Source organism: Myodes glareolus, chromosome 10, assembly GCF_982192425.1.
Source record: "Myodes glareolus chromosome 10, mMyoGla1.1, whole genome shotgun sequence".
Lineage (NCBI taxonomy): Eukaryota > Metazoa > Chordata > Mammalia > Rodentia > Cricetidae > Myodes > Myodes glareolus.
Window position 1 is genome coordinate 58,814,325 of NC_142035.1, and position 19,213 is coordinate 58,833,537.

General features: G+C 53.8%; 1 protein-coding gene across 1 annotated transcript in view; it reads left to right on the forward strand.

The window, feature by feature from the left end:
- The window catches only part of Sptbn5 (spectrin beta, non-erythrocytic 5), a 42,643-nt gene that overhangs the window by 18,248 nt on the left and 5,182 nt on the right, over positions 1-19,213 (forward strand). The window contains 31 exon segments of the mRNA XM_087910874.1: positions 347-561; positions 844-1,030; positions 1,261-1,461; positions 1,690-1,806; positions 2,833-2,978; positions 3,332-3,467; positions 3,660-3,805; positions 5,954-6,068; positions 6,150-6,260; positions 6,445-6,627; positions 6,930-7,133; positions 7,518-7,667; positions 8,093-8,197; positions 8,470-8,637; positions 9,140-9,289; positions 9,378-9,569; positions 9,788-9,868; positions 11,681-11,796; positions 11,885-11,999; positions 12,707-12,820; positions 12,943-13,064; positions 13,291-13,453; positions 13,648-13,836; positions 14,074-14,151; positions 14,661-14,833; positions 16,565-16,655; positions 16,755-16,901; positions 17,663-17,800; positions 17,891-18,147; positions 18,353-18,539; positions 18,766-18,978. Coding sequence (XP_087767000.1) covers positions 347-561; positions 844-1,030; positions 1,261-1,461; positions 1,690-1,806; positions 2,833-2,978; positions 3,332-3,467; positions 3,660-3,805; positions 5,954-6,068; positions 6,150-6,260; positions 6,445-6,627; positions 6,930-7,133; positions 7,518-7,667; positions 8,093-8,197; positions 8,470-8,637; positions 9,140-9,289; positions 9,378-9,569; positions 9,788-9,868; positions 11,681-11,796; positions 11,885-11,999; positions 12,707-12,820; positions 12,943-13,064; positions 13,291-13,453; positions 13,648-13,836; positions 14,074-14,151; positions 14,661-14,833; positions 16,565-16,655; positions 16,755-16,901; positions 17,663-17,800; positions 17,891-18,147; positions 18,353-18,539; positions 18,766-18,978 — 4,710 coding nt within the window.

Below are 19,213 nucleotides of genomic sequence, written 5' to 3' on the forward strand. Positions count from 1 at the left end.
GAAGACTTGGCTGGATCGGGATGGGAGCAGGTAGGACAGAAAGGGCTGACAGGGTGGCCCCATGAAGTCCTGTATAGAGCTCTGGCCCAGAGTGAGCTAAGCCTGGCTTTGCCCGGCAGCAGGCCATCACAGGACAGACTTCTGTGTGTCTAGTGTGTGAACATCACATCTTGGGTCATCCAGAGAGGAAAGTGTATAAGTGATGCTTTGCACACTATGAGATGGGAGGACATGATGGGTCCCTGGTAAACCTGGGGCTAGGAGCACTATAGACTTAGAGCCCCAGCGGGGTTGTCTGCTGAGCTGGAGAAGAAAGGCGAATGCAGCCTCTTGCCACCCTCCCCAGGATGTCAGAGCGATGTTGGAGCATCTGGAGGAAGCCCTGCAGAGTACAGAAATGGGACAGGACCTGCACTCCAGCGTGAGGCTGCAGAAACAGCACTGTCATCTGGAGGACAGGAGTCAGGCACTGGCCAGCAAGATGGCTGCCCTCATTTCTCAGACCCACAATGCCTTCACTTCCCTGACCATCCTGGAGGAGAGCCAGAAGTGTCACCAGAGGTGGCCATTCCATCTTTACTGAGCTTGAGGGTCATGCTTCTCCCTCCACGCACGCCTTGTGAACCTAGGGCGTGAGTGGGACCTACAGGACCTGAGAGCATCCAAACCTCCTTCCTTTCTGAGTAGGGCCATTCTGAGGTGGGAGCGCTTCAGAGGCCTTCTTCTGTTCCCTGACATTATTACCTATGGGTCCCTGGTGGGGAAGAGGAAAGGACCATGACCTTGGTTTTTGTCTTTTTTTTTCCCCTCCCCCAACCACTTTATCTTTTCTCCTTCTACCAGGTTCAAGTCCCTGCAGAGCAAGCTGGCCACACGGCACAGACAACTGCAGGCCTCAGTTGAGCTCTACCGATTTGACTGCCTTAGCAACCTGGAACTCACATGGGTGACTGAGCATATGCCCAGTTCTGGTCCCGCCTGCCCTGCCCACTGCTGGCATGATGCCCAGAGCCTTCAACGTAAGCACAAGGTAGTGTCACCTGTCTCCTCCCAGGGCCCCCAATGTCTCATTCCCAGAACTTAGAAGCCCCTTGCACTACTCAGGGTATCTTGGCCTCTAAATACTTCTCCCTGGGTGCCCTGATTCCCAAATCCACTTTACTCTAGCTATCCATAGCCGAGTGATCTAGAACCTAGGGACACACCCACCATTCTAACCTGGGCATCTGTGGCTAAGGGAATCCCATTGTTCTGTGGCAGATGCTCCAGGCTGAGGTGAAAGCTCACGTGGGCCGCGTGCATGGGGTACTACATTCTGGTCAGAGTCTAGCAGTCTCTGGTCACCCCCAAGCTCAGCACATTGTGGAGCAGTGCCAGAAGCTAGAAGGCCACTGGGCAGAACTGGAGCAGGCATGTGAAGCACGTGCCCAATGCCTGCAGCAGGCCATCACTGTCCAGCAGGTAGGAGACAGAGGGTTGGGTCTGCAGAGCAGTGGAAGCTGGGTCTGCTGTGGGAGAGGGGAATTGTGGGGCCTTCATGGAGGGAGGCCAGTGAGGAGAGCACTATGCTAAGAATCAGCTGGTTCCAGTGAGGGTCCAGAAGCCCCTCTGCTAGCTGCTGGAGACCAGGATGGGTGATGGAGGGTTCCAGCTAGGATCACCAAAGCGAGTCAACATCTTTCTTTGCAGTGCTTTCTGAGTGTGTCCGAAACAAAGACCTGGGTGGAGGAGAAGTGGCCTCTGGCAAGCAGTCAGGAGTATGGCAGTAATGAAGCAGCTACCTTTGGGCTCATTAGGAAACACCAGGTACTGTGTCCTGAGCATCTCCTTGTGAGTGACAATGGACCACAAGGATGTTCGCCACACTCTAAAGGGCACATCCTACTTCTTGAGACACAGGCCCCTGCTGTTTCCTTCTAAACACATGGCTAACCCCATCCATCACCTACCCAAGACCTTATTCACCCTCCCCTTTGAGCACATGCATCTGCCAGTCCAGCCCCAGCCTTGTGACTCAGGAGTGTGTTTACTTCCTGGAGCCTTCCTGGACTCGCCTCTCCACGCAAACTCTGTCTCCTTCCCGGCACTTTCCCGCTCCTCACGACCTCCTGCTCCAGCCTGTCCTATGTCCGTCACAGGTGTCCTTCCCTGGGACACCGAATATCATCCTTCTGTTAACCCATTGCCATCCTAGAACCCTTCTTCTCCCATAAGCATCCCTGGGAGGAAGGAGGGAGGCCAGAGTGGATTCCCAGATCCATCAAACCCCAAAGCCTCGGGCCCCACTGCAACCCTGCTTCTTGTCATGGAAATGTCCTCTTGTCTGGATACTTTCCTGCATGCCCCAGTGGCCACTGTTTGGCGGTGTCTTGTGGCTGAGAATTTTCAGTGAGCTGTTCCTGAAGGGTGTGCCCGCAGGCTTGACCTCATGTAGCCTCCATGTGCCAAGCATGCAGAGGCTTGCTCAGTTCTGTCTGTTTTTACACTCTGATATTGGGGGTCCAACATGATGGCTCCTGTGCCCTCCCTTCCTTGGCCCAATCTTCCCACCATTTACTCTTGCTGGCTAAGTAGTGAGCCCTCTGAGGCTGGAGGTCATATCTTCATTTTGTAAAAGAGTAAGTGTGCCATCAGTCTTGGGAAGTGGGTAGTGGGTGGGCGGATGAAGCTGAGGGGGTGGGACATGGATGGGCAGGCAGCTGGGTGAGTCCACTGGTAAGGGAATGAGTCTGTGAGCTGATGAATGGGTGCCTGGGGGTGAATTGTAGGTTGTGTTGTGGGTAGTGTACAGAGAGGTGAAGAACCACCCAGTCTGGGCTCTTGCGTTGGCAGATGCTGCAGCGGGAATTAGCTCTTTATTGGAGCTCCACGGAGGATCTTGAGCAGAGATTCCAGACCCTCTGTGGATTTGAGGCCACTGAGCATCTGGGTACGGTACAGGAGCAATTGCAGGCACTGCAGAAGCTGGCAGATGCAAGGTGAGGGGCACAGGGGCCCTAAGCATAGCTGACTGTCCCCTGCTGTGGCCCTTTGCTGGCGGGAACCCAGGCCTTAGAATGTACCAGGAGAAGGCTGAGATTTCGCATTGTTCACCTCTCTAAGTTCTGCAGTAAAGGCCCACTTAGCAGGAACCTGGGCCCTCAGTTGCCAGCCCTCCATCTCTTGCCAGCATCCTTTGTCCCCTACCCTGGCCTTGCTATGTCTTCCCATGTCAAAGGCTTGGGCAAAGATCATAAATAACTCCACTCCTCAGCACCCCCACCCTCAGGTCCTACCATCAGGGGGATGAAAAAGCCGCTAACATCCGGGAAACCCCTGGCTGTCACCACAGGGGCCAGGAGCTGGAGGGGACCCTGAAGCTACATGAATTCATGAGAGAAGCTGAGGACCTGCAGAGGTGGCTGGCCATCTGGAAACAAGTGGCCAGCGGAGGGGACAACTTTGGAGAAGACTATGAGCATGTGCTGGTGAGGGAAGACACAGGAGGCAGATGCTCGGTGACAGGAGCGAGTCCTGCTGGGCTGGGCGGAGAAGGCGTAATAGAATCATGGAATATGCCTGCAGGGTGGAGCGTGCCAGTGAGATATCCACACAGCTCTACCCTGTTGCTGAATATCCAGACTAAGGCTATCCTGTCATCTACTCCCCTCTCTCCTCAGCAACTCTGCACTAAGTTTGCAAAGATTCAGAACCAAATTGAAACTGGTGCCCAGCAAGTAGAAGCCTGCCAGCAGCTGGCAGAAAGCCTTATAGAGTGTGGGCACAGTGCTGCACCCAAGGCCCACCAGAGGCAGCAGGATCTACGGTGAGTGTGATGACCCAGGCAACGGTCTGGGTTTGGGGGAGGGTGCTGAACCAGTGTCTTGGAGTGTTAACAAAGGGGGATACTCTCTGTGGGACACAGGACCCTGCTTGCTCATCGAGAGGGGGCAAGGTCCCTGAGATGCTAAGGCCTCCACTGTGGTCTGTGAAGGAAGATGAGGCTGGGGATGCCCGCCCTGACCCAAAATAATCACACAAAAACTATATTATTTAAATTACTGCTTGGCCAATCACTTAAGCATATTGCTAGCTAGCTCTTATATCTTTGATTAACTCATTTCTATTATTTTATATTTTACCATGAGGTTTGTGGCCTGCCAGCAAGGTCTCAGCTAACAGCTGGCATCTTTCCCCTCTGGGCTACATGACGTCTTGCGACTTCACCTTCTTTCTCTCTTGGCCTGTGATACGGCAGAGTAGAGCTAGGCAGGGAAAACTAAACTGAATGCTGGGAGAAAGAAGGCCGAGTCGCGAGATGCCACGTAGCTGCCAGAGGGGAAAGATGCCAGCTGCTAGCTGGAACCTTGCCAGTTAGACCACGAACCTCAGTAAAGTATAAAATAATAGAAATGGGTTAATCAAAGATATAAGAGCTAGCTAACAATATGCTTAAGTGACTGGCCAAGCAGTGACTTAAATAATATAGTTTCTGTGTGATTATTTTGGGTCAGGACAGCCGGGACGAACAAACAGCCTTCTACTACAGGATATCAATCAGATATTCCCAGTCCCCAAGGGCACTTTTCCCAATTACTGCCTCTTTGAACCTGCAGGAGGAGCCGTGGAAAGAAACAACCTGAGTTAGAGAGGAAGCCTTCCAATGAGCTCTGAGCTCCAAATTCCCATGCTCACACAGCTCTTCCATGCGTTATTCCTAGGTGTCCACCTGCTGCTATGGGCCCTTCTCTAGCTTGTGAGTTTAAGGCAAGGTCAGATCTTCTTATGACCTTCAGCATAAAGTCTAGCCTGGAAGGGGTCTTGGAGCACAGGGAGAGCATATATAGGGGGAAACAGAGGAAAGGTGGGACTCTCTGCTTAAGGCATTTGTGATGGTGTCATAGTTAATAGTTTCTATTGCTGTAAAGAGATACCATGACCATGGCAACTCTTATAAAGGAAAACATTTAATTGGGGATGGCTTAAAGTTTCAGAGGCTTAGTCCATTATCATAATGGCAGGACATGGCGGCATGCTGGCAGACATGGTGCTGGAGAAGGGACTTAGAGTTCTTGCATCTTGATCCCCAGGCAATAGGAAATGAACTGTCCCACACTGGGCATAGCTTGAGCATATTTGAGACCTCAAAGTCAGTCCCCCAATGACCTACTTCCTCTAACAAGGTCACACCTACTCCAATAAGGCCACACCTCTTAATAATGCTGTTGTCTGGGTTTCTGTCCTGTCTGGTTTCTCTCCTCCCACCAGGTCCCACAGCTGTTTAGCCACCAAAGAAATCACACAAAGGTCTATATTAATGATAAACTGATTGGCCCATTGGCTCAGGCTTCTTATTAACTCTTATAACTTATATAACTTATGTTAACCCATTATTCTTATCTATATTAGCCACATGGCTTAGTACCTTTTCCAGCAGGGCAATCACATCTTCCTCCTTCTGTGGTTGGGACAGGACTGGGGAGGAATAGGCTTCCTTCTTCCCAGAATTCTCCTGTTCTCATTGACCCACCTCTACTTCCTGTCTGATTGTCCCACCTATACTTCCTGCCTGGCCACTGGCCAATCAGCGTTTATTTAAAACATAATTGACAGAATATAGACAATTGTCCTGTACCATAATGCCACTCCCTATGGGCCAAACATTCAAACACAGGAGTCTATGAGGGCCATTGCTATTCAAACCACCACAAATGGGACCCATCAACATACTGAAAATCAGACCCAAAAGATGGGATCAGTGTTAGAACAGAGAGAGCGGTGAAATGCTGAGCATGGCAGGCCAGTGCACACAGCTACACTCCCTGTGAAGCTAGGGAGACTCCGGGGGAGGAGGCAAAGTCTGTAGGAAGGGGGAGGTAGAAGCAGGCGGCTCAAAGAGAAGGCCCCATTTAGGACCTAGACAGACCAGAGAAGGGAATACAGGCTGACCCATGGCTGCTCTTCTGTGCGGTAGGGCTGCCTGGTCTGAACTGTGGCAGTCGACCCGTGCCCAAAGCCGCCTGCTCCATGATGCAGAGACGACCCTCAGAGTCCACAGAGACCTTCTAGAAGTCCTTACTCAGATTCAGGTATGAACTCGAGACGTGGATCTACCAGGCTCAGTGCCCCACCCTACCTTCCTGCCCTGCTCTGACCCTTTTATGCCCTAGGAGAAAACTACAAGCCTGCCTAATGATGTGGCCCAGGACCTGCATGGGGTCGAGAACCAGCTGCAGAGACATGAGGGACTGGCACGTGAGCTGGCAGGCATGGAACAGCAGGTAAGCAGGTTGCTACCAGCCCTCCAGCCTGGCTTGTTCTTCTCACTGGGCCTGCCATGCATGGCAGAGCATGACCCAAGAAGTTTCCAGGCTTGAGTACTCAGACAGGGAGTATACCTCGGGATGCTCAGACCCTTTCACCTCTGGGAAGAAATTGCTCTCTTCCCCTATCCTTTCCTGCTAGCTGCAGGAACTGCTGAAGGCTGGAGGCAGGGTGCAGAAGCTGTGTCCAGGTCCTCAGGCCCTGGCCACTGTCCGGCAGAAGCAGCAAACTGTAACTCAAGCCTGGAAGACCCTACAGCTGCGTGTGGAGCAGCGCAGGGCCCAGCTGGAGCGAGCACACCTCCTGGTTCGATTCCACACAGCGGTGAGGGCTCTCTCCTCTTGGGAGGGGTGTGTGTGTACACAGATGTGTGCACGCACTGAGGCCCTCCAGTTCTGGAGGGAAAATACACTTATTTGTCCAGAAAGGGCAAATGTGAGGGTCTGTGATCCTGGGAGGACTGGGTTGGATGGTGACAGAGGAACCAAGGGACAGAGGCTTGTGAGTTTCCCCAGAAGCCCTGTCTCAGGCAGCCTGATGTCTCTGTATGTGCATGGGTTCAGGCAGGCTGCAGGTCTTTGTCACCAGCCCCATCTCAGTGGCTCCCCGTTGTGTCCTGGGGTCAGGTGAGGGACTACACTTCCTGGGTGGCCCGCATGCATCAGGAGCTGCAGGTGGAGGAGGGTTCCTGGGAACCCAGCAGTATCCTTCTCAGGCTCAGAGCCCACCAATGGCTGCGGGCAGAACTGGAAGCCAGGGAAGAGCTGCAGCAGCGGGCCGCTAAGCTGGGTCAGCAAGCGCTTCTGGTTGCAGGGGCACCCAATAAGGAGGTGGGTATTTTTCCCATGCTCCCCGCCTACCCTGTCCTCCCTTGGGCTCTCTTTCCCACCCCCACCACCCCTTCCCCAAGGCCTCCTGGGGATCTATTAGTGGCCCCCACCCCCACCTCCCCTTCTCCAAGGCCTCCCTGGGGATCTATTAGTGGCCCCCACCCCCACCTCCCCTTCTCCAAGGCCTCCCTGGGGATCTATTAGTGGCCCCCACCCCCACTGCCCTTTCTCCAAGGTCTCCCTGGGGATCTATTAGTGGCCCCCACCCCACCGCCCCTTCTCCAAGGCCTCCCTGGGGATCTATTGTGGCCCCCACCCCCACCACCCCTTCTCCAAGGCCTCCCTGGGGATCCCCACCCCCAACTGCCACTGTCTCATCTTCAGGTCCAGGATGGGCTTCAAGCCCTACAGGAGGAACGTGATCAGGTGTTCAAGGCCTGGACACTCAAGCAAGAGAAGCTGCAGGCCATGCTTCAAGAACATCATCTCCTCAGACAGTGCGAGCACCTGGCAAAGATCCTCACAGGCCAGGAGGCAGGTGTTGCAGCCCCGACTCTGACCCTCCTTCTTCTCTCCCATGCCTCTGTCTGCTCCTCCCTCCCTTTCTTCCTGAGTCTGTGGCTTTTCTTGGACATGGGGCATAGGGCTGTGGATGAGTCCTCCCTGGTGGCTAGTGGAGCTCACCAGGGCACCATGGCCTCCAGCACCCGCAGGCCAGATCTAGCCCTGCTCTTTCCCAGCCTGGACACTGAGACCCATGGAATTCGATAGAGATGGCCCATAAGCTCCACTTTGTCAGAAACTGAAGTGTTGCTGGCCTCCTTCCTGGGTTTCTGTTCCCCCTCACCACTCCCTGTCATGTGCAGTGTTCACGCCGGCTACTCAGACTGCAGGGGTACTGTCTTGGCAGACAGCGCTGGCAGCCTTCAGTGCTCTGACCTCTCCTCATACTGATTCAGGCATTCCTAAAAGCCGGCGCCCTGGGGAGCTCGGTGGAAGAAGTGGAGCAGTTGATCAGCAAACATGTGATCTTCCAGAAAGTTCTCACTCTCCAGGACACGAAGGTGATGGACTCAGGGAGTCCTGAACATGGTGGTGGGAGAGTCTTCAAGAGGGGTATAGTGGCTGTGTGGTGGGTATATGCCCAGAAAAGACCCAGGCTGGGATGCTCCGCACTGCAGGGCCCCCGGGAGCATTTGCTTAGTCTAAGGTCACTGAAAGGAGAGTGGTTCTGGCTACTGCCAGGGCCTTCGGTCAGCCCTTAACCACACAGAGCTGAGGAAAAGTCAATGGCCAGGTGGCCAGAGCAGACTAGCAGGAGGTGTTTGTTCCACAGGGGGCAGCTCTGTGTGAGCAGCTGAAGACTATCCCAAGCCCTAAGGGGCAGAAGCTGCTTTGCCACATGCTGGAGCACCGGGCGCGCGTGAAGGAGCTGGCAATGAGCCGGGGCCAAGCCCTACACACCTCCCTGATGATGGCCAACTTTACCAGGGCAGCAGCTCAGGTCAGAGGACCATCCCTGCCCATTGCCCAACCCTTAGAGTACATTGTACAACTTGAGGTGACAGTCACTAACACACACCAGAACACTGTGACGACAGAAACAGTTTTGGAGAGTTAAATGGCTTCCTGGAGGCCATGGAGCCCAGAACATTTGGTTTGAAGGCCCTGTGGGCTGAGACTGCTCTGTTTGCTGAGCACTGACAGAGCCAAGGCGAGGGAGAGCTATAGGAAGGGGAACATAGCTGTGCATGATCCTGGAACGGGAGGTTCACGTCTCTGAAATGGACTCCCATCCAGGTTCCTTGCTCAGTCTGGCCTGGGCCATGGCTTCCTGGGCTAGACGCCTGGTTCTTGTTTACTAGATACTGCTAGCTCTGCCCCCGAGGCCAGTAGCCCACCACCTGAACTTTGCTAGTGTGGAATGGGAGCTGAGGGAGAGTGTGTGTGGGGGGGGGGTGTCTTCAGAATGGGACATCATAGGATTTGTGCCCCATCCCCACCAGGCTGAGGACTGGATGCAGGAGCAGGTCCAGCAACTGAGAGCCTGGAGCCCTCTTGGAAACCTAAAAGATTGTCTGAAGCACCTGCGGAAACACCAGGTTTTCAAGGCTGAGGTTCAGGCCCGTGAGCAGGTCATGACCTCCGTTGCCAAGGTAACCCTAGCCTCAGCCCAGTCTAAAGTGTTAATGTAAGGTTTCAGGTAAGAAAGGGGCTGAACACTCCCCTATTCCTGTCTCCCAGCAAGGCAAAGGGCTCCTCAGACAGTGCCACCCTCAGACTGGAGAGGTCTCCCAGAAGCTGAAGGCCCTGTGGGAGCTCTGGGAGAAGCTGAGGCAGGCAGTGACCCTGCAGGGCCAGGCCCTGGAGGACAAATGCAGCTTTCTGGAATTCCTGCAGAGAGTGGACCTCGCAGAGGCCTGGATCCAGGAGAAGGTGAAGGCTCCCCTGAACGGGGCATTTGGGGACTGAGGGCTGGGGATCAGGAGCTAAGGATGGGGTGGGGAAGAGCCAGGCCTGCAGTTGTCTGGTTCCCCGATGGTAGGAGGGAGTTCTGGTGAGAAGTCCCAGCTCCCACCTGCCCTGCCATTGCCCCAGCTTCAGCTGCAAATGGCCAGAGCTAAGCATTGCATCCCCACCCTTGGCCTCCGCAGGAGAGGATGGTGAACAGCAATGACGTGGGCCTGAACCTCGAGCACTGCCTGCAGCTCTGCAGACAGGTCCGCAGATTACAGGTGAGAGGCTGTGCTCAGGAGGGGTTGGCACAGTATCTATCTCCCATTGGGAAATTTGTCTGATGGACTCCAGAATCCAGAGAAAGCTCAAGCTCGGCTTTGCGCTGCTTGGACACACTTAGGCAAGTTCCTTCACCTGACCAATCCTTGCTTTCTTCATCTCTAAAATGGGTAGCATGCCTTCCTCAGAGGTGAGCGAGTATATGTGTGTAGCGGTGATCACATGATTCTACACCTATAATAACATTATGCCTCTTCTAGAGAAGTTGGTAGTCTGGTTTCAGTGTTGTGGTAAGAAGCAGGGGTGGTCCCTGGAGCCACTGAGCAACTTTGGCAATCTTTTGAACTTATACAAAATTGCAACCATAACTTACTATTTCAAAATTACTAAAAAAAAAAAAAAAAAAAAAAAAAAAAGATAGAGCCTCTGCCTGAGTGTAGTAGATCATCAGTGCCTGCCTTTGGTGTGAGTAGTTCAGCATCTCCTTGCCCACACCACTGACCAATACAGCAGGAATCTATTTCTGCAATACAGAGGCCGGGGGGGGGGGGGGGGGAGGAGGGCATTGGCAAATACGTTCATGATCAGATGTTGAATGAAGATGGGGCATGCTAACCCATTTGGGGGTCAGCTTGATCCTTGTGCTAACCTTTATACAGATGTATAGGTCTCAACCCACATCCTTAGCTGGAGGTGGCATTTGCTGGCTGCTGTGCCACATGGTACAGCAGGAAGGGGCGCCCTGGGCCCTGCCATGAGAGAGCACCATGGCCCTTTGAGCCCCGCTGTGCTCCGGATCACCTCTCAGATGAGCTGCTTCACAGGAAGGGGCTTTGGGGGTTAAGAGGAGTTAAATGGCACAAATGTGAGAACAGGAAGCCTGTGATCACCCTGCTGGGGCTCCCCTCCCTAAGAACCTTAAACCTGCCTGTGTCCAAGCTCCATCTTTTATTTATTTTATTTTTTTATTTATTTATTATGTATACAATATTCTGTTTGTGTGTCTGCCTGCAGGCCAGAAGAGGGCATCAGATCTCATTTCAGATAGTTGTGAGCCATCATGTGGTTGCTGGGTATTGAACTCAGGACCTTCAGAAGAGCAGGCAATGCTCTTAACCACAGAGCCTTCTCTCCAGCCCTCCAAGCTCTATTTTTAACGTTACACACTACTCATGGGCCTGTAGCCACCTTCCCCTCCTACCCAGTCCTTGTTGTGAGAAGCTCCATTTCCCCGCCTGAGAGCTGAGGCGGTGGTCTCCAGTCATTGAAGAGGGAGCAGCCACCTCCCACTCCCCAAATGTGCTGTGGTTGCTAAAATTCCTTCCCGGGGGAGACATAAGCAATATCCCTCCCACTTCTCCCAAGGCCCCAGGGGCAAATAAAGACATGAGACAAAGTTCATCCTGGAGTCACTGGGCTTCCTTGTGGAGCATGATACAGGAATGTGGGTTCTCCTCCCCCAACAAGCTGAGAAGCCTTACCCTGAAGGGATGAGGGCTCTGAAGGAGCCCCCCTCCCGCACTCTCCCCAGGTTCATACACTCTAGCCTCTTCCCCATGTGCAATTAAGGCAGAATTACATGCAGCAGATGCTATGGAGCACCTGGATACTCAGGTGAGGGCCCTGTGACCCTCCCACCCGTCCGCGAAGGAGCGCAAGCATCAACAAGTCCAGCCAGGATGCTCTTCATCCAGAGGCACAGCTGAACCAAACTCCCCGAGATGGCGGTTGCATTCGCAGGGCACAGTCACAACAGCTTCTCCCAAGGAGAGGCCCTGAACAAGTAGTTCACACCTTCGCCTTCCCCACAGGTCACAGTGGATGACACCTACGTCAGGAGAATCAAAAACTTGTCACTGCAGCTCAAGAACCAGAGCCTTGAGGAATCTGAGACCATCTGCCAGCGGCAAAGCCAGCTCAACGATAGGTCAGTCCCAGGCTGGGGAGAGGAGTGGGGCTGGAAGAGGGGCCGGGTGCCGCCTCGGGCTGCAAGGTTCACTCCATCCTTTGGTCAGGTGGAAGACTTTCCATGACAACCTGCTCCTGTATCAGCAGCGGCTTGAAGCAGCCCAGGAGATGCATACATTGTCCAGTGAACTGGATGACGTCACTGAGCAGATCAGGGAAAAGGTAGATAGAAAAGTCTCCTTGTGCACTGAGTTGGGAGTAGCAGTGTCTTGAATCTCCTGTGACCCCAGTCCCTGGCCCGCCTCTGCTCTCCAGCTGGGTCCCACTAGGAGCCCACCAGAGAATCTAACCCCCCCACCTCTGCAGCTCCTGAGCCAGTCCGCCTGCCTATTTCTAGCCCAAGTGTTTGATGGGTCTAGAGGCCAGAGCACACCTGTTTTCCCCGCACTCTAAGCAAGTCTAAAGTCCAGAAGAGGTCTGGTCCAGAATGCTGTCCGCTCCCCCAGAGATGCAGGTGGACTGAGAGCTCGGGGAAAGTTCAAGTGAGACCTCTGCAACCTGAGAAGTCCAGCTGGGACAGCCTCCTCTCCCACTGGCTCCTGGCCTCACAACTAACCCAGGTCTCCATCCTCTGAGATCTCTTCCCAGAGGGATGAGAGTCGAAGAGACCAAACGCCAGGAAGTGCTACATGCGTCTTACCAGGGAAAGTCAAGTCCCGAAGTCCTGCCCCAGAACTCTTGTTGTTTCAATGAGGAAAACGCCTCCGGTCAGGTGCAGGACCCTGCTCCAGTTCCACCGAGCTGGCAGGAAGGGATTCGTGTAGGGTGCTTACATTCTCCACTGTCGCCTGAGGTGGCTAGACTTCTGTGATGAGGGGACAGCTGAAGTTAGGCCTAACCTGCAATGGCTCCCACTCCCACCCTGCCAGGAGGCCCTGATCCAGGCCCTGGAGAGTACAGAAGATTTGGAGAATGTACAGAGGCTGTCATGGAAACGGGAAATGCTGCAACAGGGGATGGGCCTCATCCAGACTCAGGTGGAGGTGTGTGATTAGGGGATCCAGGCCCTAGGTACATCCTCGGGAGACCTGGTGAGCTCCTGAGAGCCATGCGCTAAGACCCACATAGCCTGGGCCTCTGATGCCTCTGGCCTTTATCCCCACAGTCTCTGGAGGGTAAGGTTGACCACCTCTGCAAGAGCAGACCTGAGGCTTCCCACAGCCTCAGTCATAAGCGACAAGAAATGATGGACAGCTGGCGGAAGGTCTGGATCAGGGCCCAGAAGTGGTATGAGTCCTTGGGCCTTAGTCCCATGCTGAACGGTCTCCCCAGCCTCCCCCGCCTCCAGTTCTCAATCCACACACTTCCTTTTGACCCCTTTTTCTCCTGAATTTTTGTACCAATTTACCAATGAATTCCCAGCCCACAGACCTTCTTGGGGATTAAAGGATACTGGGTATGAGGGAGAGGAGGCTCGATGACCCTAGAACTAACTAGAGAGTCCTGTGAGCAGGAGGGAGTCACTAGATGTGGGCCACAAAGCCTGGAAGCTCCAGATGCTGCTGTGGGATCTACAGGACTGGGCACAGGGACTGAAGGCTGAGATGGGCATGCGGGGCACCCCTTGCAGCCCTGAGAGAGCCCAGTACATGCTGCAAGAGCACCGGGCATACAAGGTGAGCCACAGTCCCACGGTGCTAGGCCTTTCAAATGTGTCCCCCTCGCTAACCCCATTCCTCTGACTTTTCTCTGTCTCCTGACCAACTTTGACCTTTTCCATCCTCCTCTTGATTTCCATCCTCCTGTCTCCTTCCTGCTGTACCTCTGATAAGCCTCAGCCTACAGGGCATTGATCTTGGGCCTATTACAGGTTGAGCTGGACATCCAAACAGCCAGCCTTAGCCTGGCCCGAAGCATGGAGCAGCAGCTGCTTGCGTCTGGATACCAACTGGCCTCTGTGGTTCGTCAGCCCCTGGCTGCTGTGGAGCAGGAGTTGAGTAACTTGGAAGAAACATGGCAGAGGCGGCAGCAGCAGCTCCAGCAAGCCCTGGAGCAGCAGGTGGGCCCCAGGCCAGCTCCAGCCTACCCCACTCTCAGGACCCTACGGGTCTCCACAGCCCTGGTCAAGGCCAAAGCTAAAAGGACTGCCTCCCTTGGGTGTTGCTGTCGTTCAACCTGCTCCTGTACCATGGCACCAGACCCCTGGTTCTCCAACCTGAACCACCAGAAAGGTCACACCCCTGTCTGCATTGTCACTGGGCCCTCTCCTGACTTTCTCTTCTCATTTCTTCACCAGCTACTTCTGAGCTCTGTGGAAAAGGTGGAACGCTGGCTCGACAGCGAGGAGTCCTCTCTAGCTAGTGAGGGACTTGCGGTAGGTGCCCAAGAGGAGTGGGGAAGGATGGCCGGGAGCACTCAAGCTGACCAGAGCCATGAAGCTCTGAGTCAGGAGCAGTTACCATCCGTCCTAAGTGTCCTTGCCCCCTTGGGTAGGGTCTGAGGGGCCAAGGGAGTGAGCTTATGGTTAGGCTGGTCGCTCCCTCATAGCTCTCTCCCACAACCCCCCGTCTCTGTCCTCTTTCCAACATCACCTCAGCCCCAGAAACAGACAAGCAGAACTCACATAGACCTGGGAGAATAATCAGGCCAACACAGTCCTACTCAGAGTGTGGAGGAGAGAGGGAAGCCCCTAGCTTGCCCTGGAAATGGACACAGATGCTGTCTCCCCTATCCTAAAGCTAAAGCTAGAAGCAGCCTTGTGGGGTTTGAGCAGTGTCCTTAGGAGGTCAATCACCTGTAGAAAGGGGTTCTAGAGGGAAGTGGGTGGTTCGCAGTGGAGTGGTGGCAACCCTATAGTCAGCATCAGCACCCCACTTCCAGCAGGACCCCTTGGCTGCTGTGGAGACCCTTCTGTTAAAGCACAAGAGGCACGAGCAGAACCTGAAGGCAAAGGCTGAAGAGATCAGTGCGCTGGAGGCCACAGCCCACAGCCTGCACCAGAGTGGACACCCTGAGGCCCGCAGCATCCTGGCTAAGTGCCAGGGCCTACTCCTAAGGTACCCGTGACTCTGGGATGGTGGGAACTGGGGTGAGCTAGCTTGGATATCTATTATCCAAGCTCTTCCCTTCCTGTTCAACTTCTTGGTTCAACTACTAGCATTTTCCAAAGCCTAGGGTAGGACACTAGGAGTATCCTCCACCCCTGACCTGGCAATATGTCAGCCTATTCTCTATCAGACAATATATGGCATCCACTTCCTTCATCCCAGCTTCCTCCACTAAGAAGCTCACACTAGGACACCGAGAGGGAAGTGATTTAATGATGTGGAAGGGACAGGAACATGCTAGGTCAGTCCTGAGTCGCTCTGCTACCCAATGGGTGGGAACTGAGACAGATTCCACTGCCCTAGTTAGGTTTTAAATCTGCCTCTGAGGACCTTGGGGTCTTAGCACGGTGCCTATGCCCTGAATAGGCTGAAGATCTCTTATGCAACTGAAGCTCAACCGTTGACCTGCAAGGCCTGCACATTTTGTGACACTAGCCTTGTCTTCTCCCTTGTAACAGCTTCTGTGGCTCAGCGGGCCCAGATCCTCCAGTGTATAGACCAAAGCAGAGACAGTCAAAAGCCATGTCCCAGTCTAGCTGGGGCTACCTTCCCACTTCTGTGGCTCCTTGGGCTGGTGCTCCTGCAGGAGCTAGCATATCCTCTCAGTTACTTACTTATCTCTTTATTTATATTTTATGTGTATGAGTGTTTTGCCTGCATGTATGTCTGTGCACCATGTGTTTGCCTGGTACCTCTAGAGGCCAGCAGAGGGCATCAGGTTTCCTGGAGCTGGAGTTGTAAATGATTGTGAGCTGCCCTGTGGGTGCTGGGAATCAAACCCAGGTCCTCTCTCAGGCCCCATTTCTCTCTGTTCTTGCAGGTAGATTTCCTGGGTATCCGTGGAGGTCTGAGTAGACAAACAGCAAGTTAGTTTGCCAGTCTGTTAAGTTAGGTGGTTCCCACAGGCCTAGCATGATGGCATTGACCCCTTCCCTCGCCCCAGGCTGTGCCATACTCAGGCGGTTGTTCAGCTTGTCTAGCCTCTAGCTTCCCCCAGCTCCATGCCCTCTGGTTAACACCAGGGAAGGGAAAGGCTAATGAGGAACTATTCATGGGCCATGGGTTGGAAGTATCAGAACTTTATTCTGTGTGCATCTGCTAATGTCTTTAATACATCGCTTTGAAGGTATATATACAGAATATATAAATTAACACATATGTAACTTCCATAGATCAAATGTGTTAAATATTAAAATATGTGTGTGTGCTCTTGCTAACAGTATAATCAGATACATAATCAAAAAAGTGGCTAAAGCCAGGCATGGTTACACACATCTGTAATCCAAGCACTTGTTGGAGGGGCACAGGAGGATCAAGAGTCATGAGGCCAGCTTGGGTTGCATAGCAGGTTTGAGACCTGACTGAGCTACATAGTGAGACCCTGTCTCGAAAAGAAACGGGAGTGGGGTTATCAAGATGGCTCACCAGGTGAGAGGGCTTGCTGCTGTATGAGCTTCAGCTGGTGGAACCTCTGGAGGAAGGAGAGAACTAGTTTCCAAAAGTTGGCCTCTGATCTCCCCATACATGTATACACGCATGCGCGTGCACACACACACACACACACAAGGCTGGACTATACACACACACACACACACACACACACACACGGGGTATGGGCACACACACTCTTCAGATCCTGTGGTTGAGCCTGGGAGTCCATGAAACCCCCTCTTCTTGCAGGAAAGAGGCACTCACAGAGCGAGCAAGGGTATGGGGTCACCAGCTGGAGGAGCTGCGGCAGCTTCGGACTTTCTTGCAGGATTCCGATGAGGTTCTCATTGCCTGGGCTGAGGGGGTTGTGGGAGCACACTTTCCCCAGAGGCTCTCCAGAGGTTAGAGAATGCAGAGCCTCGTTCTCTCCTTGTGCTAGGTAGCTATGTGGCTGAGGGAGAAGAACCTGGTGGCTCTGGACAAGGGCCAGCCGGACCCAGCTATGATGCAAACACAGTTGCAGAAGCAGCAGGATTTCCAGGCTGTGCTGGATGCCAGTGTTCACCAGCAACAGGAGCTGCAGATGGTGAGGTCCCATGAGGCTGAGGGGCCACAGCCTAGTCCCCTACAACCCCGCAGCTGGCTTTGACTCATAGTAGTGACAGCTGCTGTCCTTTGCATGTCGTCTGTGTACAGGCTGTGCTAGGCTGTGTCTAGATACCCCCCTCCAAAAATGGCGCCTTTTCGATAGTTTTATAGAGTATATTGGAACAATAAGACACAGCCAGCAGCTCTGAAACTCAGGATATCAAAACAGAGTATCTTTTTGTTTGTTTGTTTGTTTTGATTTTGTTTTAAACATTTCCTTCTCTGTCTGGAAAGAAATCCTGACCCCAAGCTGGTTACTCCTGATATCAAGTGCTTTGCTAAGTAGTTCGTGTTTGGTTACCTCATTTAGCCAATAATCAGTGCCACTCCATTGCATGGGAGAAAACACAGACATAGAGTAAGAAACTTGTGAAGCTGGGTGTGCCAGCACTGTGAGGCTGAGGCTAGACAGTAGTGAAAAGGGCGGGGAAGACAGGAGGAAGGAGCCAGTCTGGTATGCGGACCGGCATCCCAGCACTCAGGATTACAGAAAAAACTGCACAGCGAGTCTAAGGTCAGTCTGGGCTGTGTAGTGAGACTCTGTCTCGAAAAAGAGGCAGGGGGAGGAAAAAGGATGGACACTGAAAAGGAAAAAGGGATGGAAATTTGTCCCATGTCACACAGAGTGCAGGCTGGTCATTGGTACCAGGGTACCAGCATCTTTAGTCCAGGATGTCTGTACAATGTTGTATGGTGTAGGAGGGGCAGAGGCTGCTACAAGGAGGCCACCCAGCCTCAGAGACCATCCGGGAGCGGCTGCAGGAACTAGGAGGCCTCTGGGCTGAGCTGCAGGCCAACTGCCAGAAGAAGATGGCCGGATTACAGGGGGCCCGCAAGGTAAGGTTAGGGGCTATGGAGCAACTCACTGGGCAGGACTCTAGGACACACCACCCCCATTCTCTTATACTCTCTTAAATCCTGCCCCAGGCTCTGCATCTGCAGAAGATGCTGGAGAAACTGGAAAGCTGGCTAGAGACCATGGACGCAGAGCTGGGAGACCCTGTCAAAAGCCAGGACTTGCCTAGGGTGGGCGAGCTCCTGGGGGTGCAGAGGGAGCTGGAATCTGCTATCGCTAGTCAGACCAGGCAAGTGCAGGAGCTGCGGGACCAAGCCCAAGCCTGCTTTCAGGAAGGCCACTGCCTCGCAAAAGGTGTGGAAGAGCGAGCCCAGCAGCTGCTTCAGAGGTAGATTGCCCAGACCTCCCCGCCCCCCCGGTTTGATACCCTGCCCTCCTTTGCCTGCTGCCTTGGAGGGGCACCCCTCCTGCCTTCTGGCATGGGTTCTCATCTTTTCTCCTGCCCACAGTGAAGGAAGGGCACAGAATAGGTGAACATTATTATAGTCTAGTTCTCACACGGATGGCCGTGGCCCCCTCTGGTTCCTTTTCAGGTTCCTGAGCCTCCAGGAGCCCCTACAAGAGCGCAGGACGGCCCTGGAAGCCCAGAGCCTGCTCTTAGAGTTCTTCAGGGCTGCTGATGAGGAAATGGCCTGGGTTCAGGAGAAGCTGCCCTCTGCCACAGCCCAGGACTACGGCCAGAGCCTGAGTACTGTGCGGCACCTGCAGGAGAAACACGAGGTGCTGGCCCATGCCGGGAGGCTGAGGAGGGTTTGCCTCAGGAGCTGGAGGCTCACAGTCAAGGACAGGGCACTGTGATCCAGCAAAGCCTCTGCTTTGGGGACATTTAGATTCTTTGGAAATCCTGGGATGGAAACTCCTTAGAAGACTGAAGGATCATTTGGCCCAGCTCTGGGCATGGGTTCCCCCAATTGTTGGTACCTCTCTGGTCCTTCGTCCTTTGCAGAATCTGGAGAATGAAATCAGTAGCCACACAGCTCTGAGCCAGGTGGTGGTGGGTACGGGTCACAAGCTTGTGCAGGCTGGACACTTCGCCGCGGAAGAGGTGGCTGCCCGGGTGCAGCAGCTGGAGGTGGCTCTAGATCACCTGCAGACAGAGGCGGCACGGAGGAGGAGGATGCTGCAGCAGGCTCTGGAAGCCCAGCAGATTTTAATGGAGGTGAGAGGATGCTGTCGATGCCGAGATGTCAGAGCTGGCCTGAGAACACCAGGAGTGTATGGACCAAAAGATGACCCAGGGGCAGGGGGAGCGCTGCGGCTTCTGCTCACAGCACTGAGTGCACTGGGCTTGACTTTCACCCTTTCTTCCAAACCTGGGGTTCTCAGCTAGAACTTGGTCAGCATCGCCTGGAGCCATCACCTGGCAGCTACATCTGAGCTACCCCTCAAACTAA